Source organism: Trachemys scripta, chromosome 8 (genome assembly GCF_013100865.1).
Source record: "Trachemys scripta elegans isolate TJP31775 chromosome 8, CAS_Tse_1.0, whole genome shotgun sequence".
NCBI classification, from domain to species: Eukaryota; Metazoa; Chordata; order Testudines; family Emydidae; genus Trachemys; species Trachemys scripta.
In genome coordinates, this window is record NC_048305.1 from 90526791 (window position 1) to 90552939 (window position 26149).

General features: G+C 39.4%; 1 protein-coding gene across 3 annotated transcripts in view; it reads right to left on the reverse strand.

Annotated features, from left to right (window-relative positions):
- LEPR (leptin receptor) overlaps positions 1–26149 on the reverse strand; it is a 59339-nt gene that overhangs the window by 25865 nt on the left and 7325 nt on the right. For all 3 annotated transcript variants that reach the window (XM_034779828.1, XM_034779827.1, XM_034779829.1), the window contains 6 exons: positions 23786–23844; positions 18235–18543; positions 16839–16962; positions 8874–9079; positions 4712–4857; positions 3814–3958 (listed from right to left, as the gene is read on the reverse strand). In XM_034779828.1, the coding sequence (XP_034635719.1) occupies positions 3814–3958; positions 4712–4857; positions 8874–9079; positions 16839–16962; positions 18235–18543; positions 23786–23825 (970 nt within the window). In that variant the 5' untranslated portion in view covers positions 23826–23844. The remainder of the gene's footprint in view (positions 1–3813; positions 3959–4711; positions 4858–8873; positions 9080–16838; positions 16963–18234; positions 18544–23785; positions 23845–26149) is intronic.

The window sequence follows — 26149 nt, forward strand, 5'->3', positions numbered from 1 at the left end:
AAGGAAATGCTGGGAAACTGCAAGCTGCATGAAGAGTTAGACATTATACTTCAGTGTGTTGATTTGAACATAAAAAGCCTCTGTCAATAGGCGTTCTTTCAAACTTTAGAAAAAACAGTAATAATTTCAGTGTTGTGACAAGAGTTTGCAATATAGAACAGGCCCAGCTATAGAGCACTTGTCACGCAAAAACACATACAAAATATATTGTACAATCACACACCACAAAGGTGCATGTGCTCTCAGTTAACAATGCATACATCATGGTGAGAAGATTCATATTTTAAAGTTTATTTTGAAAAATCCATCCATTATTTGGACCTACGCAAAGAGCATATAATAGGCTGAAGACATGCATCAACTGAACAATTCTCCTTAGTATCTCAAGGAATAATTACACTCATAATGGACCAAGATGCTTCCAAAATACAGTCTCTAGAACAGTGGTGCAAAGCATTCTCTCTTTGTCATCAGCATAGACTTTCCGATTAAATACAGATCAGAGCATAATGCTAATCAGTTGCATAAAAATATAACTGCCTAGTTTCAGCATTTTGTACTCCCAGTGTTAATGTGCTTGCATGAATGCAAAGCAGCCTCTTTGTTGCTACCAACTATCCTGCTGGTTTTACTGTTCTTCCATTGGTTAATGCTAACATTAGCCATTGGGAGAGTAGGCAAATTTGAGCTCCCTGCAGAGAACAAATTACTTTCTTTAAAGTTGTCATCATGCTTATCGCAACATGATTTTTGGCCTGTGAAATGTGTTTAATACAATTAATATCCTACAATAGAATATTAAATAGAGAGAATAACTACTGAATCTCAGTGTTTTCCATTAACTGTACATATTTTTATTTTTATCTGTGCATACAATCTCTCTGAAGGCATGTACGTATGTACACACACACACACACACACACACACCATGTATAGAGGTACAGTGTAAGTTTCCAAATGTGAGTCCCTAAAGTTAGCTACCTAATTCCATATTTACACACCTAAGTAACTGACCTAATAATCAGAAGATGCCAACTCTTTTTGAAGACCACTCCCTCTGAAAAAATCAGGTTAGCTATTTGGGTGCTTAATTTGAGGCACCCAGTTTAGAACATTTTGACCAGTGTTAGTGGAAAGCACACTAATGGGCCCACTCCACTGTCTCCTCTTTGGCCTGGGCTGCCTGGATCGCCTTCATTCATCTCTGGTGGGCCTGCTCCTCTGCCTCTTTGATGGCTTTCTTCTCTGGCATTCTGAGCTCTGCCATCTGCACCTGGTGCTCATACGCCTCCTGGTCTCTGCAGATCGGTAATTGGTCAGCTCTACCAGAGTGGCCCTCTCCTGTAGCGAAGTAAAGTCTGGCTGGTTTCCCAGCCCTGCGTCCTCTCTCTCCTTTTGCTCAAAATACTTCATGAGTGAGTTTTTCAGATCCTCTGCTAATTTCCCCTTGTGGGGTAAACCATATTTCTAACATAAGCTCCCAAGATGCTTTTTATCCACTGTGTCCAAGGATTCTAACTGGCTCATTTTCCCCTTTCTTTGTTCTATTTCTCTTAACCCAAAATAAACAGAAGAAAATAATAAACTTGTACTTTGCTCCCTTGCTTTTGAGTCCGTTACAATCTGTTATTGCAAGTGGTTGGAGCGTGAACCTCCATTCACAGATATTGGGGTGCAATTTCTGCAGTGACTACACCCCTATAATGTTCTTGGGATCACCCAGACCAGTAAGGTGTTGTCACCCCCTGCTTTTTAAATTAATGATATGCTGCTATGTCTCAACAGTAGCCAGCCAACAAAGATTAGGTCCCACCCTGCCTTCCACCAGCCTACTTAATTCTTGTAGGGTAACCTCAACAATCCCTTCTGGCCCAGAGTCCTCGCAGATCCGTCTCCCTGAGTTCTTAACTACCAGACACACAGACTTTTCCCCTCTGGTTCGTCACCCCTGAAGGTGTGAAACTTGCCCCCAATTATCAGTTCACTTTGGTACATACACTCCACACTGTGGCACAACAGAGACCTGCTTGAGGTAAAAATAAACAAAAACTTTATTTAATAGAAAAAACATAGATTCAAAGATAAAATAGGGAGGAAAAACAAACACATACAAGTTACACAGAAAACAAAGACGCAATCTCTGGCTTTACCCTTTTACATTAGCTCAATTCCCTTTTCTAACACAAGTTACCTATTGCCCCAGAACATTTTCCAAGTGTACCCTCTGTCCTAGAGGGGATCCCGTGCTTCACAGACAGCACCCTGCTTAGACTCTAGTCCTCTATTTCTGGATAGCCTGTACTCCAAATACCTTCCCTTTTAACTGCATTTGCAGGTTTGTTATTTTCCCCCACTTGTTCTCAGACTATGGAAATTCCTGGTTATACAGAGCACGGTTTTCCCAGCCGTGGGTTTTCTTTTTAGTTTCAATATTTCCCATTAACTTTAATGGTCTGCCATTGGCTCTTTTGGGCTGGACAATGCTAGGTGTTTGGAGCCGGTGTCCTATAAATACCTGGCCTGACCCTGCCAGATTGCCTCACCACATTACTGGGAGGTGATGCTGTAGTTACTATCGTTACAATTACAATTTGCGACACATATATACATGCATGCATTCAGAACCAGAACCTGTATACAAATCTCCTAATGACTATCAAGTTCAGGACATTACAAGATTTCATAAAAGATCTTACTTGACATGTTTTGTATACACAATAACATTGGCTACAACCATTTGATTCAAGTGCTTATTTTCTGGGTTTCAGACCCCGTCTCCCCTTGGGGTGTCTGGACCTTGATTTTCTCTGTCTCTCTCTCTTTCCACACACATACACCTATATAATTCCTAGGAGGATAACTTTAGCAAAACAGGTTGAAATATCTCCTTTTAAAATAAGAACAGGGGAAACACACTGCAAGAAAATTGTCAGCATCCCCAGACTGACCACACAGGACAATTTACAATACAGTGTTGCTAATTTCTGCCTTCATTCTTAAACAGTAAGTAAAGTTTCTGGCCCTTCTGGCTGCAGAGAAAGCTTCAAAATGTAACCCCAGTGCATCCTAAAGGCTCAAAAAGAAGAGGCAAATAAAAAGAACACCAAATTTATTATTTTTACATAATCTCAAGATTTTAAAGCCAATCTCATGATTTTTGGTGAGGCTGACTCATGATTTTTGAACATTTGAGTTTGGAAACACTGGCAACATAAATGAGCGATCAAGATGAATGGATAATGACTTGCCAAATAAATTCTCTCTCTCACTGTAGACTTTAACAACAGAATACAAGAGGAATTAAGATATTTTCTTTCAGTGGAACCCCCTTTGACTCAACCCATCTGATTGGCCTCAGAGGAGCCACTACCATGCAACATGTCAGGAATCTGTGCTTTCATAACTCAAGTTACTCGCTTAATTGATGTGTGTAATAAACTTCTGTAATTTTGAATTTTACATGCAAGTTTGTGCCAGTTCTGAAACAACTTTACTTATACCGTCTGCTAAAAAAAATTGAGTTTAAATTGCATTACTTAAACTTAGTAAAGGCTCCTCACTGAAGACTGGGAAGCTCCTCTGAATACTCTGTTTTGGGTTGGCATAATGACAATGGAACCTTCAGGTGTAGCAAAATTTTGTTGCACTATTTATAGCATTTACTATGCACTTTTGTTGCCTACATGTGCTGTAAGATTTTGTAGTAGAATGCATATAGACACTTTATCCATGTGTAATACATATCAAATAATATATGCACACATTTATTTCCAGTCCTAACAATGGCTATTTAAATTATTGTAGAGGACATACCTTCTGTGTTTAAATTATAAGGTGTGCTCCAATCACTCCAGAATCCTGGACCATGAAGACTCTTGCACCGTACTTGAACTAAAGATGAAGAACCAGCCAGCATATTGCCTATGATGAGGGAGGTTTCTATGACAATCTCAACCACCTGTTAAATTAGATTAGAAGCCATTAACATTATTATTTTGCACCACTTCAGAAAAATGAGAGAAATCAAAGGAAAGAAGCTGTTTATTTTGAGGGTTAGTAGGACTGCTCAAAAGCATTCAACTTTATCACATCTAAATCAAGTAGGTTAGAAGTTACATACGCCAGCAGAAAATAGCTACAGTATTTTGTTGTGTGCTGTTAAATAGATGCTGCTTTTCACCCCCGAGATAGCTGCATTGTGACAGTGGGAAAAGTGATTCGTTAATAGAACTATATACCACACACACATAGAAATCCTAGCTCCACTGAAGCCAATGGGAGCTTTGTGATTGACTTCAATGGGACCAGGATTTACCTGTTGACAGGGTTTAGTGGTCTGTAAGTGAAACCCATACTATGAGGGGGGCGGGTCTTTGTCCCTGTCTCGTGGCTGCTCCATATATGGGTTTATGAGTCTGCTACTGCTTCCAGCTAAGCAACTTAGTCCTTTTGCTCATTCAGCAAAGGCTAATAATTTCAGTGCTGCAGATCCTGAATTCAAAGTCTGCTGTTGACCCAAGCAGGTTTGGCGAAATGAGCACTACTAGCTGCCCTGAGATTGATTCTTCCCTCAAGTTTTGAGTGGACCACGGCCACTGTGGAATCTAGACAGACAGTTGCAGCAGAGTCTTCTTAAATACAACATTAGAATGATTTCATCTTCAATAAAAATAAATAAATAAAATACTACTAAAAGAACAAGTACACTCACCTGCCAGGCATTTTGAGTAGCGTTCCCAGAAAACTTCACTTCATACTGAAGCGGATATGGTGTTAGTACTGGGTTGGACCAACAGATCTTCAACTGTCCTTTGTCTGTCATTTCTAGTCGCAGGTGCAATGGAGGTTCAGGCTTTACTGTAAAAATATTAAAACCAAGCTTCTATTTTATGTTACAGTTACTGTCAAGGATTGCTGGCCGAGATGTTTGTATTCACCACCATTCAATCAGTGACCTCTCTCTCTTTTAAGACTTGTCCTTAAGCTTTATGTTTTTAGAAGTTACTCTACTCTGATTTAAATATACTTACAGCAAATAATAGAAGCCTAAATTACTCTATAAACGGAATAGCCAGCAGTATTTTAGCAAACATGGTTAACTATTGGGTCATGTTGCAGAGATGACTGGTGCCTGCTGGGGGGAGGGGCACAATTTAAAGGTTCAGCCCCCCACCAGTTTGAGTCACACACACCCTTACCCTCAGTGGCCGCTCTCTGCAGCTCCAAGATGTTAGCTCCAGTGGAGAGGCAGCAGCAAATGCAGTGGCTATTCCTGCAGCTCCCAGCTATTTGCCGCTGCCTCTCCTCACGACCGCAGCTTCCAACTTGCCGGCTCCAGCAGCTGCCATGCAGGGAGCGGACCTGGCAGCATCATGTGACCGAGCGGAGCCAGCAAACCCTGGCAAAAATCTGGGGGAAAGATGATCTGGAGGTCTCAGGGCACGCCTGCTGGGGATCAGGGCTGAAGGCACAAGCCCCAGCAGACGTGCCCCAGCTCTCGAATTTCTGAAGATTGTCATATGCAGCTCGGAGGGTCAGTAAGTTCTGCCACTCCTGGTCTAGTAGTTGCCTTAAACCAGAAACAGCTTCTTGCTATCCAGGGTCCCAATTCTACAAAGCACTCAGACACACGCATAAATGTTTTGCTGAATGGGAGCCAGCTTGTAAAGTAGTCCCATCCATTCTACTATTACTAGGATTTTAGCTATGAAAGGTGGCCTTATAGGAGAGCTGAAATGAGGTGAAGGAAAATGAGGGCTTTGCAGGACTCTAACAGAGATAAAGAGGACATTCCAGAGGGAGGAAATGGACAACTACTTATGAATAATAATCATGCTGGGTAAAAAATCAAGAAGCTTGGATTCTACTTTTACCAGGTACTGAGTAAATTTACTTATCGCTGTTCAATGATGACTGTGGTTGGGTACATTTGTTAAGAAAACATTGAGGTTTTCTCACTCAGGATAAACACCTTTAATAAATGGTGTGGCATTATGCCCCATATTCTTTGTGGTAATATTATTATGATATGAGTATGGAATAATTATGATGTATTTTGCGCAAGATAAGGCATGCAAGATATCATTGAAAAGGTTATGATTTACTGAATCTGATTATCCTACTTGTATGCATGTATCATTTTGGTATCTGAAGTTAGGAGTATTGTCTATGCATCTATTACAAATGTGTTTACCCCTGGGGAACAGCCCCTAGACAGAATGCAATCAGTCTAGATGGCTGGCTGGGAAGGGCCATTGGAGAAAACAATAGGTCTTTGAAGATGCTAATCTCCCACCGGAAAGCCTTCCAAAGGATGCTACTAACAGCCTCCGAGTTATGGCTGCTATGGCCTTACAGAGACATATGACCAAGTCACTGGATACTGGACTCCATTTTGGAATACCAGTGTTTTCTCACTGACCGGGCATGGGAACAAACTGGGAGACAAAGGGTTCCCACCATATGTAAAAGCTATTTAAGGCAGGGGAGTGACATAATCATTGTTTGTTCTTCACTGACTCCCCGCCCAAGAAAGAAGCCTGCTGGAAACACCTGAGAAACAAAAGACTGAACCAGGGGAGATGGGCTGAACTCAGGGTAGAGGGTTTTCTAGCCTGTAAAAGGAATATCTAGAGTTTTAAACTGCAAGTAAGAGCAGCTTGCTTTCAAGAATCTCTGCAATCTGCCTAAAACAAAATTTGGGGTGAGAATTTGTTATTTATATCCAATTTCTTTAGTACATTGATCTTAGATTGCGTGTTTGTTTTATTTGCTAGGTAATCTGCTTTGTTATCCCTTATAAGAACTTAAAATCTACTTATTTTTGTTTTGTCTAAAACCAGTGTATGGAAATCATACTTGGTGCCGAAAGCTATGTATATTCCTCTTCACATTGAGGGAGGGGGCAAATTTCATGAGCTTACGCTGTGCAGATCTCTGTGCAGTGCAAGACAGTATAATTTTGGGTTTGCCCTCTAGAGAGGGGGTGTGCACAGGGCAGTTCCTTAGCTGAGCCTTCCCAGGCAGAGCTGATTTCAGCGTCTGAGTGTTTCTGCACCTGGGTGTGTCCCTACCTGTACGTGTGCTGATAAAGTGCAGTCTGAAGCCTGGGCAGGCTGCCCAGCGGCACAGCGTAAAGGGAACCCAGGCTGGTGGGTCAGGCGGGCTCAGTGGTACCTCAGTTTCAGGCGGCACCTCGGGGGGAACCCATCACAAATGGTATTTTTCAGTTTAGAGTAAACAGCCAAGCATGTGTCTGTAACCTGGAAATGAGGAACTTCTGAGTTGTGTAGTCAGTGCTTCAGAAGGCCATATTAAAGGCAATACTGCATCCTGCAATTCGATCTGCATGCGCAGGCCCCCTGAGCCCACATGCAGCCTCTTTGATTTTAATGGAGCTCTGGTCAAAAACAGGAGTCCACCTGCATGCATCAGATTACAGACTTGGGTCCTTAAATACAAAGGGGTCATTTTCTGATCTGCTTATGCTACAAGTGGTCTCACTGAAATCAATCGGAGTATTCAAGGAGTAAGGAACTACTTAGCTCTGATGACATTATCAGTACCTAGCCCAAATGTATCAATATTTGAGCCAGTGTAAACTAAATAGTTAGGGCCAAATTTCGCGGTGTGTGTGTGGCAGCTCTAATTCAGTCCACATTTTGACTAGCTTCAGTGGAGACGGGCAGGAGCGAAGGATTCAGGATGTGGTCCATTGCTTTTAAAAACTTTATTCTGCCATTTTGATGACAATTTCTTTATGGTAGTACATAAGTCCTCTTTTTAAAAGACTGAACATTACCATATTGTAATCTAAGTGGTTGCATGGGTAGACAATGTTTTCTCATGTTGTTGCCATGTATTCCGTTGCTATGGCTTGTGTGTGCAAAGCAAACAACTCACTTAGCCAATATTCATCTTTTTATTTTAAAACTCATTATTCCTTTTATCAAGCTCACTAATGGCAGAACATATCATTAAAAATTATACATTTAAAAAATGACCTTCTGACCATACTTATTGCTTAGAACATATTTCATGAATTATATCTGTGGTCACCTTTAATATTGGCAGATGCAGCTGTGAAACTTAAATTGATCCTGTTGACATAATTCAAATGAAATCAGTATGTAATCATCAATATAATCACCTCATCTCCAAAAATATTAATTTCATTTGCAACTAAGATGAAGTGTTCATCCAAAAGGTTTTTAATTCTGCTTTCCAAAAAGTAACATTAACAAGAACAAACAAACAAACAAAACAAACAAACAGTTTTTCATTATAGCTAAAAATGTCCCAACTACTCAGAAAATATTTATCAACCATTAATTATGCAGACTGGATGGCAACAAAGTAACATCAAATGTATCTGTCATCTGATTTCACTGAGCTGATGGGCTGGAGAAATAGCAGAAATAAATCTTTCACTTTTAAAAATGCGGAAGTTGTACCTTTAATGAAGGAAGTGTCAAAATGAGCGTGAGAGAATATATGCAAATACTGCTGATGAGAATTTGCAGGTTTATTTTTAAAGCAAATAGCAAAAAGTTTATTTTCTGTTACAAATAAGGTAATAATTATGAACAAAACCATTGCTCTCCACATACTGATCTACCTTCCTGCATTCAAAGTGAATGCTCAGGTGCCCCAAGACATTGTTCCTCCTTCTACCTAGATTTGCACTGAAGAAGGGCGGAGACTAGGAAGGCTGGGGCGGGGGGAAGAGGGAGATACACATCAGCCTGCAGAAGTTACCCTGAAGAATTAACATAGCTACAGCTGAAGTCCTTGCAAAAACTGACTAGTCACAAAATAAGGACTTCCTGTTATTGCTTTCTATAAAAAAGGTGTACAATAAATTGAAAACTTACCAATATTTATGGGTCTGACCGACATTAAAGGTGACTGAAGAAGCGTTACCCCATTTATGATGTTTAACCATGTAATATAAGTGTAGTTGAGTTTCAGTGAAGGTATGTGACATTCGTACTTGTCAGACCCATTGCTGTTGCAGGGAGTAACCATGAAATTGCCTTTTAGAGAACCTGTAGACATGTCTTCCAATGACAACTCTGATCTATATTGGAAAAAAAAATAGATCAATATTTAAAAAGCATCATGTCCTGGACAATCTTCTGCATATTCGATTACTTTGGATTAAACAGTAGAAATAGTACTGCAAACAGCAAAGCACAAGAGACGGATCAGTCTGTGTGCATTTTCTTCAGCTGTACCTTTGGGGGCAGAGAAGGAGCCTAATGAAAGATATTTCTGAGGCCTGATCCAAGAATATCAGAATTGCCAGACTGGGTCAGGCCATCTACTCCAGTATCCTGTCTCGGACAGAGGCCAGAACCAGCTGCATCAGAGGAAGGTTTAAGAAACCCTCCATTTGGCAGCTGTGGGATAATCTGTCACTCATGAAGGTCTCATCTCAATCCCTAATAGTCAGATGCTGATTAAACATGAATTTTTATATCTCTTCCAAAATTTATCGTTAAGTGTTATAATAATAAAAAAATCCTGAAGTTATTCAGGCAAAACCAGAATTTTGTGTGCGCAACAAGCTGCAGAATTTGGTCCATGCTTAGGATATGTTTCTAAATTACTTATCAACTACACACGATTATAACTGATAAATATTGTATATACAAATCACAAAGAATGTACTCTAAAAACCTAACTTTACGTGATTACTTCCAAGATGATGAAGCATTGTTTACTTTGAAGGCATACCATGTTTATTTCTTAGATAATTTGACTTTTTCTTAGCAAAGCAAATCTCATTTAATCCCAGGCATTACTAGTACTATTGCTTTGGACTGGCTCGTGGAAAGTATTTAGTAACTAACTCTTTAGTATTCTGTTTTGTTTCTTTCTAAACTGAAGTGCAGCCCAAGAGACTACTTCTGGCTGAACTCTCCAGATTTGTTTTCATGAATTTTTCACATGTTGGAATACTTTCCTTTAGAGATTAGCATACAAATGAAGATAGTTTTATTACAAAAATATATGGTTTAATAAAACCTTCCAAAATTTTCAACAGAAAGCACTTGATCTGCTAACAAGAAATAAAGATGTTTATTTAACAAAAATAGCTGGATCAATTTTTCCAGTGTTGGAAGAACACATTTATGCTTTCAGAATTTTTTTAAAGGAAACATATGCAATATTTAGGGCATATAGAAATATATCAGCTGTACAATATATTACTGTTGATATGAAGTCTTATGGTGCATACAAATGGAGATGTGTGCCGTCACACTGCATTTTAGGTCAAAACTCATTCAATTCTTACTAGTACCTGATTCAGACAGGCATTATATCACACTTCTAAAGCATATGTAACAATGTTACTTGGGTCACTTTCAAGAAATGGCATCAAGACAACTCATTTTACAAACTTGAGAGGGCAGTGAATATATCTAATGTACACATCACTACACAGGCCCTCGATACATACATTTACATACACACACACACACACACACACGTTGCACTTAAAACACCTAATTCTCCACTCCCTTGCATGTTACATTCATGGAACCCTAATAACTGCAATTTACACTAGTGTTACACAGGGGAAATCAGCCCAAAGGTTTCTTCCATTTTGAGCAATATCAGCAGTATTCCTATTTTAAGTGTAGGAAATCTCTCTAAAACAGAGTATCTTTTAAAATGGAAGAAACTTTAGAAGTGAACCACTGCATACATTCAGTGGTAGACAGAATGCATGACTGTCTAGTACAATTATTTTAATGGCGAGTAACAAAGCCACAGGTGAGTTATACAATTCACCGCAAATGAGTGCCTTTCTATGACCTCCAGCATATCAGCAGTGAACACAGGGCCCTGAGAGCAAGGGTGAAGAAATGATGTCTCTACACAAATGCGATAAGTATGGGAATAAACAGGAAGAACTGGCAGTATTAGCCATAAGCTAAATTCTGACTTATTTGACATCACTGCATGACCAGGATATTTGTATAGAGGAATATAACTTGTTCTGTAAAGACAGGGTAGGAAAAAAGGATGTGCTGTTGCCTTATACATCAAGAATATATACACTTGTTCTGAAGTCCAGAAAGAGGTGAGAGGCAGACCAGTTGAAAGTCCCTGGATGAAAATAAAGGGGGAAAAAACAGGGGTGATGTCATGCTAAAGGTCTACTATAGAACACCAAATCAGGAGAGGAAGGTGGATGAGGCATTATTAGAACAGAAATATCCAAAACAGAAGACACGGTTGTAAAGGGGACACTTTTATTACTCAGATATTTGTTGGAAATTTCCTCCGCCTTCTGAAACAAGAAAATTGTTCCCCAGTACATTCTAAGAACTAGTTGAACATATTGAGTTTGCTATTTTACTTTTCCAAGGGGGCAGCCATTTTAGACCTGATTCTGAACAAGAGGGAGGAATTGGTTGTGAATCTGAAGGTTAATGGCAATGTGGGTGAAAGTGACCTTGAAATGATGATTTCAGGATTCTAAGGAAAAGGAAAGAGTCAGAGCAGTAGAATAAGAACAATGAACTTCAAAAAAGCAGACCCTCAGAAACAGAGAACTAGTAGGTAAGATCCCATTGGAAGAAAATCCAAGGAAAAAGGGAGTTCAGGAGAGCTGGCAGTGTCTTGAGGAGACAATATTAAAGGCATAATAGCAAACTATCCTGATGTGAAGGAAAGATCGGAAGAATAGTAAGAGGCCATATGGCTCTATCGGAGTGCTTTAATTACCTGAAAATCAAAAGTTAATCCTACAAAGAGTGGAAAAATGGACAAATTCATAAGGACAAGTACAAAAAAATAGCACAAGCATGTAGAGACAAAAACAGAAAGGGTAAGATACAAAATGAGTTCCACCTAGCAGGGGAAAGGCAATAAGAAGAAGAGGATCTATAAATATGTTAGGAGCAAGAGAAAGTACAGACCCACTACTTAGCAGGGAAGGAGAGCTAACCAGAGATGGCATCAAGAAGGCAGAGGCATTTAATGCCTATTTTGCTATAATCTCCACTAAAAAAAGGTTAATTATGACCAGATAGTTAACACAATAATATTAACTTCAAGGAGGAGGGAACACAAGCCAGAATAGGGAAAAGAACAGATTAAAAAAATATTTAGAGAAATTAGATGTATTCAAGTCAGCAGAGCCTGAAGAAATTGATCCTAAGGTATTAAAGGAACTAGGCTGGTGCAATCTCAGAACCAGAAGTTGGGAATGGGCAACAGAGGATGGATCACTTGATGGTTACCTGTTCTGTTCATTCCCTCTGAAGCACTTGGCATTGGTCACTGTTGGAAGACAGGATACTAGGCTAGATGGACCTTTGGTCTGACCCAGTATGGCCGTTCTTATGTTCAGAGTGTTCAAAGAACAGCTATGGCCTGGAGCCAACAGCAGAGTAGAAACCCAAGTGCTGTGTTGCCGACTTGCTGATGAAGAGCAGCATGGAGGGAGACTAAGCAAGGTTCAGCCCTTTACAATCTGGATGACTTGGATAATGGTGCAGAAGAGAGTAAAATGCTTTACAAAATTTGTGGAGGACACCACCCTGGGAGAGATTGCAAAACAACCTTGACAAATTGGAGAATTGATCTGAATTCAACAAGATTAAATTTGATAAAGACAAGTGCAAAGTACTTCACTTAGGAAATAAATATAAATAAATATATGGAGATATACCTCTCATAGAGCTGGAAGGGATCCTGTAAGGTCATCGAGTCCAGCCCCCTGCCTTCACTAGCAAGACCAAATACTGACTTTTTGCCCCAGATCCCTAAGTGGCCCCCTCAAGGATTGAACTCACAACCCTGGGTTTAGTAGGCCAATGCTCAAACCACTGAGTTATCCCTCCCTTTGAAAAGTCAAATACACAACTACAAAATGGAGAATAACTGGCAAGGCGGAAGAGGATCTGGGAGTTATAGTGGATCATAAATCGAATGAGTCAACAATGCGATACATATGACACTCCTTTCATTATGTCCCAAAATATTAGTCTTTTTCGCAACTGTAAGACATGGGAGATAACTGTCCCTTTCTACTTGACTCTGATGAGGCCTCACCTGGAGTACCTTGCCCAATTCTGGGTTCCATTCTTTAGGAAAGATGTGGACAACTGGAGAAAGTTCAAAGGAGAGCAACAAAAATGATAAAAGATTTAGAAAAGCTGATCTCTGAGGAAAAATTTAAAAAACTGGGCATGTTTAGTCTTGGGAAAAGATGACTAAGGGGGAACCTGATTACATATTTGAAGACTGTTAAGAGGACGGAGATAATTTATTTTCCATATCCACAAAAAGTAATTGACTCAATCCATAGCAAGGGAGATTTAGGTTAGATATTAGGAAAAACTAACTATACGAAGAATTAAAATCTGGAATAGGCTTCCAAGGGAGGTTGTGGAATCCCTATGATTGGATGTTTTCAAGAACAAGTTAGACAAACACCTGTCTGGGATAGTCTAGGTTTTCCTGTTCCTGCCTCAGCACAGGGGAGCTGGACTAGAGGACCGCTCAAGGTCACTTCCAGCCCTCCATTTTTAAGATTTTATGAAAGCTACAGGGTTAAATAGGTTTCTCCTTCCAAGGAAGTTGTACCATAAAAGGTAGAGGCAGCTCTCTGACAATGATTTCATCTCCATCTTGGCAGCCCTCTTGTTACTAGCATCTTTTCTGCAGTATATTTTCAGAGTCCTATTTGACTGACGTCTATTCTTCAGACCTGCTCTGTAATGGACAGCATGACGCACTTTTTGTTCATGACGTCAGACCAAGCCAATAATACTTGGGGATGGGTGAATCAAAAATCTTTTTTTTAATGCTGAAACACTTGAGCTGTCAAAGGCCATATGTGAACCATTGAGGAGCCTATAACAAAACAAAGCCATTATTTTCATTGCTTGTATGGCCTAAATATGAGAATATTGGCACTTGTTTCAGAATTGAGGCCTCCCAGAGAGAAACAAATGCCATGAAAACATACTTTTAAAACTGGGACTGTTTTCAAACTATTCTGGCCTGCATGTGAAAGGCAGTGAGCCAACAGGGGAAGCTACCCTTTTACCAAAACATGAAATAAACAAGTCAGTTATTCCTTCAGAACATCAGGCTTTGCTAAAGAAAACTATAATTGACCTTCACTCCTGGGAGAAAAAAAAATACTACCACCACATGAGGAATGTTAAATAAGTTTGCTCTATAATAGCAAAAACAATAGCAAAAATACTACTGATAGTCTTTGGAGAGGAGAATGAATGCATTAGCAGTAAGTAAGTCGATAATTTGGAGGAGATGTGTAAATCAACTTACTCAGGGAATCTGGAGTAAAAAGCTGACAAATTTCTTTCAGGGTAAGAATTACAGTAATTTTTTGAAGTGCCAGAGAAAATGATACTGAAGAGAGCAGAACATACAGAGACCTCAAACTTAGGTAATGGTGCAGCTCAAGGCAGTTGTTAACACACTGCTAAATTTCCCAGGGAAAGAGACAGGGAAGAGCTTCGTCTAGAAACTGGAATAAAACTTTAGATCCTTGCAAAAAATCAGAAAATCCTTGTTTTCCTGTACTGCAGGATGAATCTGCAAAAGGATGCAAAATGCTTTTGTACTTTGCAAAACTAAGAGAGGGAAAAAACAGAAAACAGAAGTCTCATCTTTCTAGCCTCTCTCAAAGCTCCACAGGATACTCCATAGGCTGTCAGGTCTTCTTGGCCCCTTTGAGAGTTTCTACTGCAGATTCCTCTGGCCTCCCCCCCCCTCCAAAAAAAAATCAGTTCATCAAGCACTTTAAGCCTTCTGAATCTCTCTTGGTTTTTCTGGGGTGTTCCAGTATGTGTCTCCTTGCTCCCACTGCGTCTTGATGTCTTTGCAGCTCTTCTCACCTCATTTTCTACCTCTTATATGTCTCATCACTTTCACTAACAAGGTGTAAGAGAGTTGTTGATTTTTCTCCTCTTTCAGATGTGGAAGCACACCCCTATCACAAAGCAGTGCTGTGCTTGTGCACCCATTTCACGGATGATTTTTTTCAGAGAGGCACGGCTAGCAGAGAACTCTCGATTACTGGCAGAAATAGGACATTTCTTCTCAAAGATATAAGATGGTCTATCTGTAGACTACTACTACAGGCTGATACCAGAATACTTCACAAGCTATTAGAATACACCACCACAGACATGCACCCATCTGTGGGTGGTAAGAGAGAGCCTAACAGCACACAGTATGCAACATGGCAGCAGCAGGAGACCAAATTTTAGCCATGAGCACCAGGGAAAACCTATTCTTAAAAAGGGGACGGGAGTGTCATGAGGCCTTTAGTCATCCAGGGCCTCTGTTTTTAAGCTCTTATTTGAAAAATGCACAGAGTGAATTTATAGTTCTGAACATATCTGCCTTGGTGAGCTTTTTCAGCTCAGCTGGGATTTGAATCTGTGTTTCCAGGGGGGCTAGGCATGCCTAGTCTACTCAACTATCCCCATCAGCTAAGATTTTTCTATTTAGTGATGAACCCTGGTTGGAAAAGAACAAAAGTGGGAACTATTTTTAGATGTAATGGTACTTGAGACACAGAAAGCATAGAGTCAAGTATCAGAGAGGTAGCTGTGTTAGTCTGGATCTGTAAAAAGCGACAAAGAGTCCTGTGGCACCTTATAGACTAACAGACGTTTTGGAGCATAAGCTTTTGTGGGTCTATTTGATCTATTTATAATATAGTATCCATATGAGACCCAATTAAGAGTCAGATCCCACTAGGATGTAATAAGAGACAGTCTCTACACCAAAGAGCTTACAATCTAAACAGATACAACAAGGGGTGGGAGGGAAGTGCTATTATCCCCATTTTACAGATGGGGAACTGAGGCACAGAGAGCTTAAAGGATTTGCCCAACATCACATAGGAAGTCTGTGGTAGAGAAAGGAACTGAACCCAGAACTTCTGAGTCCAAGTCTATTAGCCACAAGACCATCCTTCCTCTCCATTGTTAGTGGAGACTCCCCTACCTCAAGGTAATATGGAGAGCAGAAGCAGGTGGACTTCCAGATGAGAACATGGTTCCTTACATGAGTACCAACTGTCTGAAAATATTAAATGAAAAGGGAACGCAGAAACTCAAAAGTGCATAAGAGATGTATGCCATTCAATCCAGCAGTAGCCTATAGAGATCAGCGTGCTCTTGAAGTGTAGCCTAACGTTCACATTTAAATCACTGATTTATTCATTTAGTTTCAATATATTAAAAGAGACACCAAAGCTCTAGGTGATGAACATATTTTACCCTCCAAAAGCATGTTTGGAACAGTGGTGACTTCTTTTGTGTCTGTAAGAGGGCTACAGAGTGGTTAACTCTGTAAGATGCATCAAAAATTCTAGTTTTTATATTAGGTATGGTATTAAAAATGACAAAGAAGAATAAATGTCTTAAGGAAAGAATATGATAAAAGGCAAAAACACAAGCAGGCAGAGCTAAAAATCAAGCATTCAACCTTAAAAAATTATGGGTCGCATATTGATTGAGGACGCCTTTGACTTAGTTAAAATAAAATAAGCAGTTTAATAAATATGAGAAAAGGACAGAAAGGACAGGAAATACCCTGTGTTAACCATTCAAGCCCTGAACATATACCTGACTGATATTTTTAGACCACATTTTGATAGGACTGTATGGAATTAAGAACAAATGGACATGTAGTATATTATCCACTTGTACTGACTAATGCTATAACTGTGTTACAGATCACAAATACTATTGTAAGACAACAAACCCATAGGACCTTTACTGGTGTTTTAGGATATCCTTATAAATGGGAAGCTTCCGATATATTTTACTTACAGAACATATAAAAGATTAATCTTAAATTCTCCATTCAAGTACGACTTCTTGTTAGACAATTTCAGGATACAAACGAACTGTTCTAGGTCTCCTTTAGTCCAACATTGAATGTTCCAGCTTAAATCTAAATTTAAAAAGGTAAACATTTTCTGAACCACATTGAAACCAAAGACATTTAAAGAAATAAAATAAAATTTACCAGTAAGTCTTAGAATCATAGAATATCAGGGTTGGAAGGGACCTCAGGAGGTCATTTAGTCCAACCCCCTGCTCAAAGCAGGACCAATCCCCAGACAGATTTTACCCCAGTTCCCTAAATGGCCCCCTCAAGGATTGAACTCACAACCCTGCGTTTAGCAGGCCAATGCTCAAACCACTGAGCTATCCCTAGTATGGAAAAAAATTTAGGCTCCTAAATCCAATGCCTAATGCAAATTTAAAACCCAGATTTTTAAACGTATTTTGTGATCTGGTAGTCTCTTACTATAGAGAATGTACAGAGCTGAACATAAAATTCATGTAAATTATAATCACACAGATTTGTTTAAATAATAAAATTTCTTACTTGAAACTAGTGACAATTTTTAGTGGAGGGGGAGGGGGCAAATGGGCTGTGTTAAGTTTCTGATATTCTTTAATCTTTTTGCTACAGTTCATGACTACAACCTCTATGCAGCATTAGAAAGCAATACAATTATTCGGATTACTTCTTGAAAAGACTACCTGACATATGAGGCAGTGGTAGAAATACAGGGTAAAATCCTGACCATACTTAAGACAATGGGACTTTTGGCATGGCCTTCAGTAGGATCAAGATTTCACACAAAGATACTGACTTTTTTCCCCACCAGGTACATTGTGCGCCGGGGGCGGGAGGAATAACCAACCACATTTCAAATGACAGGATGCAAGATAAAGTCACTGTGAATGATGCAGGTGGGGACAAGCGTTGCTCTCTCAAGCTAAAAATCCATTAAAAACGTCTACATCCTTATCTACAATTTATATTTTTTCAACATTCCTCTGACGACCTAATTCTACCATGATGCTCACAAGGAGTTAGCTGACCAATAAGTGGTAAAGGTAAGGGGGAGGGGGCAACTGAGGATAGTTACCTATATGGCTAACAAAATGGATTTATATTATTAAGATGTAGCCATTCACCACTTCTACCTCCTTATTTGCATGTTGTTCCCCTTTCCCTTACCTTTTGTCTGCCTTTCTACATGGCAACCTCTCCAGGACAGGAATTTTGCCTTCATTTATGTTTGTACAGTACCCCGCACAATCCAGGCACAAATGGAAACAAATAATAGTATTAGGAAAATATTTGAAAAACAAATAAAACGTGATGTCCGTTACTAAGTCACTTTAAATAACTACAGTACAAACCTACCTGTTTGCTGAGGAGCTAAGCTACTTATTTCTGAGGACGTAAATTTTTTTGTTTCCATGCCTGCTGTATACAAAGAACAATTTGCATGTGTTTCACCCCAAAGGCAACAGAGGAAACTTTCTTCAGCCACCAGCACCAGAGAGTTGGTTTCAGCAGTTCCATGCTCTCCGTGCAACCCAGGACCGCTCGCTACAACACCAGCAGTCAAAGGAATGACAGAAGTCTCATTCGGTGACATGCAAGGCAGCATAAAGCTCGACGCTGGAATCTGATGCACCATACAGTGAGCAACTGCCATTCGAATAAAATCTGGAAATACAAAGAAAGAAAGAAGGAAATGAGTTACACTACTTGGAACAATGAAAACAGAGCAGATGCTGTTCTAAAGAAACAAGTGTGATTAGAAATACTGGACAAGAATCTCCAAGTGCCAATCACTTCTGAATTCGTATAGACTATTTTATTCAGTGAGGCTTCCAGAACTCACCCATGTGTCTCAGACTTGACTGAAGTCACCTTGTTCTTTTTTTCCAAAATAACTGCATTTTTTTAAAAAACCCAAGATAGGTCAATACAAGAACTCTAGGGGGAAAAGTGCTCTCCTGGCCGAAATTGGTGTAAATTAATTAAAATCAAACATATTAAACACAGATTGAAGTCAAAGGAGCTGCACTAATTTAGCAGAGAATTTGGCCCTAGATGTGGGCACACAAAAACTCTTGGGTCTTAAAATCCAAACCCAGGTCCACATTTTGCAACTATTTCCTATATTTTTTACAACCTGGATACACCCAACTTTGGGATGTTCACAAGCTTGATATGTTAAATAATATAATATAAAGATATATTTTGTCCTCCTCGCTAATGGATATCATGTGAACACAGAAACTGCATTAAAAATGTTATTTGTAACTTTTTCTAAAGACACGCAAAAACAATCCTATTGTTCACAGCAACAATATAAAAAGCTCTATTCATAATATGTGAATTCCTGGTCCCACTGAAGTCATTGCGAGTTTTGCCATGGAGTTCAATGGGGCCAAGTCATTTAACATATCGGATGTCTTTTCTTCCCTCCCCACTCAATCAGAGGCATCTGATAGGTTTTGTTCATTGTTACAGAGTACATTGTAGTAGTTTTTAAATGCTTTCACAATACTTTTGTTTGTGTTGTTACACCAGAAAGATACTATTTACAATTGTTAAAACCCTAATTAATAGGGTTGCCAGGCCTCTGGTTTTCAACCAGAATACCCGGTCGAAAAGGGACCCTGGTGGCTCTGGTCAGCGCCACTAACCAGGCCACTAAAAGGCTGGTCGGCGGCACAGCAGGTCTAAGGCAGGCTCCCTGCTTGCCCTGGCTGTGCACAGCTCCTGGAAGCAGTGGCATGTCCAGCTCCTAGGCGCATCGGTAGCCATGGGGACTCCGTGTGCTGCCTCCGCCCCAAGCACCGGCTCTGCAGCTCCCATTGGCTGGGAACTGCAGCCAATGGGAGCTGCAGGGGCAGCGCACAGAGCCCCCGGCCCCTCCACCTAGGAACCGGACATGCCACTGCTTACAGAATCCACCTGAAGCAAGCACTGTCTGGCTGGAGCCAGAACCCCAAATCCCCTCCCGCACCCCAACCCCCTGCCCCAGGTCGGAACCCCCCCCCGCCACACTACAAACCTCTTTGCCCCAGCCCTGAGCCTCCTCCCACACCCTAACTCCCTCCCAGAAACCACACATCAACCCGCTGCCCCAGCTTCAGCCCCCTCCCGCACTCAACCTCCCTCCCAGAGCCCACACCTCACACCCCCTCCCGCACACCGAACCCCTTGGCCCCAGCCCTGATCCCCCTCCTGCACCCAAACTCCCTCCCTGAGCCTGCACCCCGGATCCCCTCCTTCACCCCAACCCCCTGCCCCAGCCTGGAGCTCCTCCTGCATCTCTCACCTCTCATCCCCAGCCACACCCCCAGCCAGAGCCCTCACCCCTTCCCACACCCCAACCTCCTGCCTCAGTCCAGAACTTCTCCTGCATTTCACACCCCTCATCCCCAGCCTGACCCCCAGCCGGAACCCTCACCCTTCCCACTCCCCAGCCCCCTGCCCCAGCCCAGAGGCCCCCCCACACCCTGAACCCCTCATTTCTGGCCCAACCCCAGAGCCTGCACCTCCAGCCAGAGCCCTCACCCCCTCCCACACCCCAACTCTCTGCTCCAGCCTGGTGAAAGAGAGTGAGGGTGGGGAAAAGCGAGCGACGGGGGGAGATGGAGTGAGCAGGGTGCAGGGCCTCAGGGAAGGGGCCTCTGGGCAGGGCTGTTCAGTTTTATTCGATTAGAAAGTTGGCAACCCTACTAATTAATGTGTTTTACAATAATACATGGCCAGTTAGGTAAATAGGCCCAAAAGAAGCATTTTCTACAAAATGAGATCTAGTAAAAGGTGATATTTTCTATCAAAACTTAGAAGCCTTGAAAATAAAACCCTATACAATGTAGGAGTACACTTGTTACACTACATGGCTACTGTTCATAGATCAGAGCTTGAAGTGGGCTAATAATACTTCTGATAATGATAAATAGGCCTCTTTGAATTAAAATAGCTTTAGTTATTGAAATGCACGTAACTGATTTGTATGTGTCCTTGTTTTTAGTGTATTGCCTAGAAAATGTATGAATATTTTAAACAGTTTATTACATACAAATTCGTTCTTACTGAATGTCTTGCAAATAGACCCACAATAACAAAAACAAGAGAGAGAATTTGTGTCTTTTGCTTTCACAGGCACAATCTGATTTCAATTTATGTAAATATTTTAGCATAGTAAACCAATGAAAAATAGGTTTCTAAGATGATTAAAAGTAAACTCATGTTATTACTTCTGTGTCTGAGATGTTCAATTTCTTTGGATATACACATTTTCTGATCAGCAGAACCCTCAATGGTATTTTCTCTTGTTTAACAAGGCAGAGTCTGTGCCTTGTTAAACATCAGCTTCATTAGGTTTCCTGGCTCCATGTAGAGGATTCAGTTGACTGAACAGAATATTAGTGCATAATCCGTGATGCGAAAACAAAATGAGGGACATGACTCCTATGGGGCAGGACATATAGCTAATATGCTACCCATTTTACAGCTGGCACTGAAAGAGGATTTCAGTTTGTTTTATACATGCATATCTTAATTTTGAAGGACAAATCACACTGCAGATTCTCACATGACAAACTAACCAAATCCCATAAGATCAGTGTGCCTGCCATTACTATAATATTTTTTTCATTAAAATGTAAATGAAATGAATAAGCTACAATAAAATTGCAATAATATTATTTAGCATAAGATTATATATTTTATATCCCTTAATAAAAACACATAATATTTTTTTATAAATCAGTAGGCTGCATTAAAAATATTCACTTGACACTGATATAGGAATTTATTTACAGAACAGGTACAACACAAACAGCAACAGTGAAAGCTGTTGTACACACAAGCCTACTTAACAGTGACTAAAGACCAGGGTGGATAAAAATCAGTGATTTAAAAAAATAATTGGATTTTTTTTTATTTAAATCAGGTTTTTTTTTTATAAAATGCTTTTTTTGAGGAAAACACTTATCTAAAGATATATTATCTCTCAATTAAAACTATCTCATCAAGGAATAGGGATTATAAATTCTAATTCTATAGTATATATTCATGTAATGTTTAAGAAAAGTTTTGTAAATGAGTTCCAATAGTTCATGGATTAGGGACCCAATTTTATGGGGTTCCACAGGCTTCTGTATAGATTATTTAGGATAATCTTTCTATCTACCCAGTGGGGTTCAGTGCTCAGTCTAGAAGATACCATCAGAGATGCTTAGTTTTGCCGTTCTCAAACTGTGGATTTGTCTCTCCAGAGGTAACATGCTTGTTAACAGCAAAAATGTTTTTAAATAAATAAATAATATATAGAGATGAGAAATAACAGACCTCAACTCTATTGTCCCTTTACAAATTTGTATACACAGAGTCAATCCCTTACCTCTCTCTAAAAGTGCAAAGTTTCAAAAACTTCAATGAATAGAAATTGTTGGGGGCGGAATAGATCTGGACAAGGAGAAGAAGTCTGGAGATAAATGTGAGATGCGAGGGACATGTGCTTGTTTTGTTAAAATATCATATGTTTGCTGTTGAAGAAAAAAAATCCAGAATACATAACTTTGTTGCTTTAGTTAAATAGAACAATTTAAATATCTGTCTGGTGATTTTCTCCTCCTAATACAGCATGGCAAGAAAATCCTCCAAATATTAATAATTAACCTGTTGAATAGGAGATATTTATGAAGCCATTGGGAGGTGAACTATCTGCTTCAATTACCTTTGGTAAGTGAAATAACCAAACAATCATTCATTTTCTGATATAACTGTAAAACTAATCTGAAAAGTTTTCAAAATAAATCACTTTAAAAATGTATAGTGTGTAGGTTTCATTTTTAGAAGGTACATCTCTGAGTTGTGAAGAATATGTATTAAGGTTATAACAACCAACAAGAATGAACTTTTATGTAGAAAACCATGATGAAATTGAGTCTTCCTGACTAGTGATTTAAATTAATTTGATTTAAATCAAATCCACCCTGCTAAAGACAAACAGCTCTGTCTCCCAATGCAAATCCCCTGAGCACTCCAGTTGCCCTGTTAAAAGATACTTCTGTAAATGCAGAGAATTTTTAGGTTATATTAATTAAGTCTCAACTATGTAGTGACCCATTTGATATTGAATGAATAAAGACATGAAGAAATCCTAAGAAAACCTACAATTGCTGCAAAGATTTGAAAGATACAACTTTTGAAACTTAGATTAAAATATCTGGTTTATCTTTCATCAACATCTTTGGAAATTTAGAGGGACTTTTGCCAAATAAACAAAAATTACAGAGAAAATACCAACATTAATGGGTCTGACAAAATTTATGCACGTCTGATTTAATCTACTCTGTTTATTTCTTCTATTTTAGAAAGGAAAACTGAAGTCCTCATATTTGAACTATTATATTTACCATGAATTGAGCACTCATTACAACAATTTTGTATATGAAGCAGGGGGAATGGTTTAGTGCAAAAACATACTTAATAAAATAAACACTTTGTGTAAAATCCTGGCTCCACTGAAGTGAATATGAGTTTTGTTATGACTTCAGTGGAGTCAGGATTTTACCCTCAGTTGTTGGTATTGTCCAGATTGCCCATAAAATTCTAACCTGTATGAATGCTAGTTATACTGACTGCTCTAGCCTGTCTTAATTAACTACATTAACTAACTGTATTACAGTTGCAAGTTTACTATCAAACATCTTTTTTCAAAATAGCTGTGTACTAGATATTGATCAGCTATCACTTGCATTGGTTTTATCATCAGAAGGTTATTGTCTAGTCTGTAAGGTACGGTGCATCCAACATTTTCATGAGAAATGAGGGCACTGAGCATTTTGCAGGATCAAGCTTTTACTTTGTCAAATCAATGGCTACAGATTTTTTTTTTTTTTAAACAGTTTCAATATCATTGTCTCAGGCAACTTACCCAAGTGCAGAAACACAGTCAAAAGTTTATGCGAATACATCTTGTTCTGAACAGTGGATCTAAAAAACAACCAAAATTTAACAAATTAAGAACTGACTGAAGAGATCATTTCCATTTCAGAGGTACGTGTCTATTATTCTACTTGGATCTTCTAAAAGAGTATTCTTTAAAACTTCTGAACTTATATTGAAAATACATTGCCTGAAAACATCAGGAATCTGTGTAATTCTTAAATTTAAAAAATTGTGCGCTTTATTTAAATAAATGTTTGCTCCTTTACAGGAAGGAAGACAAATCAGATAGCATCATAACAAAAAAGTAACACTGCTTAGAGTACTGATTAAATATCAAACAGCCAATCTCTAACCATTACAATTAGGAAGCGCTCTTTAGTCCTCATGTATTTTCTGACTCACCTGGGGCTTATTTCCTGTTCTTCCTCTTCAAGGTATTGTGAATCCACACAGTTAAAAATGACTGTGAGATAATAATTTCCAAAATACAGCCCACATTTGAGCACCATGATTTCTGCAATCCATTTTCACCCAAAAAGTAGTAATTGGAACAGTGGAACTTAGCTAAATACTACAATTAAAACGGATTAGTATCTATGTAAGATAGCTGTAGTTTGGGATTTTTACCAAGCAGTCTCACAAATTCTACTAAAACCCAATCACAAAACACATTTATAATTATGACTGAGGTATCTACTATATTTGCATAGATATGGATTGTTCAACAGAGGTCTTGGGTTTTCAGTTTAAGACTCTTACAACTTGATTGCATAGGCGCCAACTCCGTGGGTACTCCGGGGCTGGTGCACCCAAGGGGAAAAATACACCCACCAGCAGCCAAGCTCCCCATAGCCCCCGCCCCACTTCCTCCTCTTCACCTGAGCGCGCCGCGTCCCTGCTCCTCCGCCTACCTCCCAGCGCTTCCTACCTGGCTGCTGCCAAACAGCTGTTTGGCAGCGTTAGCACGCTCTGTTAGGGAGGGGGAGGTTTTAAAAAACATGAATGTTTAACGAAATTCAAAATTCAAAAATTCATATGCTTGTTTTGTTAAAATATTGTATGTTTCCTGTTGAAGAAAAAAAACCCAGAATACATAATGTTGTTGTTTTAGTTAAATAACTAAATTTAAATGCGTGTCTGGTGATTTTCTCCTCCTAATACAGCATGGCAAGAAAATCCTCCAAATATTAATGATTAACCTGTTGAATTGGAGATATTTATGAAGTCATTAGGAGGTGAACTATCTGCTTCAATTACCTTTGGTAAGTAAAATACCCAAACAGTCATTCATTTTCTGATATAGCCCTAAAACTACTCTGAAAAGTTTTCAAAATAAATCACTTTAAAAATGTATAGTGTGTACCTTCTAAAAATGAAACCTACATCTATCTCTGAGTTGTGAAGAATACGTATTATGGTTATAACAAACAACAAGAATGCACTTTTATGTAGAAATCCATGATTAAATCGAGTCTTCCTGACTAGTAATTTAAATCATGATTTAAATCAATTTGATTTAAATCAAATCCACCCTGGAACAAAGAACTTTATTATAATAAAGAAAACAGTATTATTGCTAACGCTAGCATCGGTCTTCTTTGGCCTCACTGTGGAAAGGTAAAACTTTCTGCAGCCCCTACTGTTGCCTGGCTTCCTGCTACAGACTTAAGAGACAACAGACTCACACTTATCCTGTATAATCAACAATCAATCTTCAACAAGAGTTCAGTTCTATATCCTAAATTATAAATACAAATGAGTCACTGGCTTTATCAGCCATCCAGATCTGATCGTCTACTGACCTTGAGAAAAGTTTAGTTCAATTGATTCACTTGAAATATCAAATTCCCAAAAGAAGTAGACTCCAGTCCAGTAGGTTCAGAACACTTCAACAGGATTATCTTCCTTCATTAAGTCTGTGGTGCCCGTACTCTTCCTACTAGGGCCATTTCTTCTATACCAAGTACCTTGACTACATAGGATTTTGGTTTGCAGCTACATCTGTGACAAGAGCTGAAGATGTACAATTTAAAACTGGATGAAAGAAAAATCAGGGTACATTTTGGGCTGTATCCTAATGATCAAAGAAGAGAGCCCAAGATCTCTTAGATTTAGTGTTTTACTGCCTCTTAGGATAAAGATTTACCTAGTGTACTTCTAATGTGTCAAACCATAAGCAGCTGAGCTGGGCTTACTCTGGGGACTGATGTGGGATTTGCCCTATAGCTCTGCAGAGTTAATGTAGGGTCATATTAACATAGAATACTTATCTATCAGTACTTTTCCCTCCACTAGTCCATCCTCTAATAGGTGAACATGAATACTGGAAGTAATATACTAGCTACAGCTC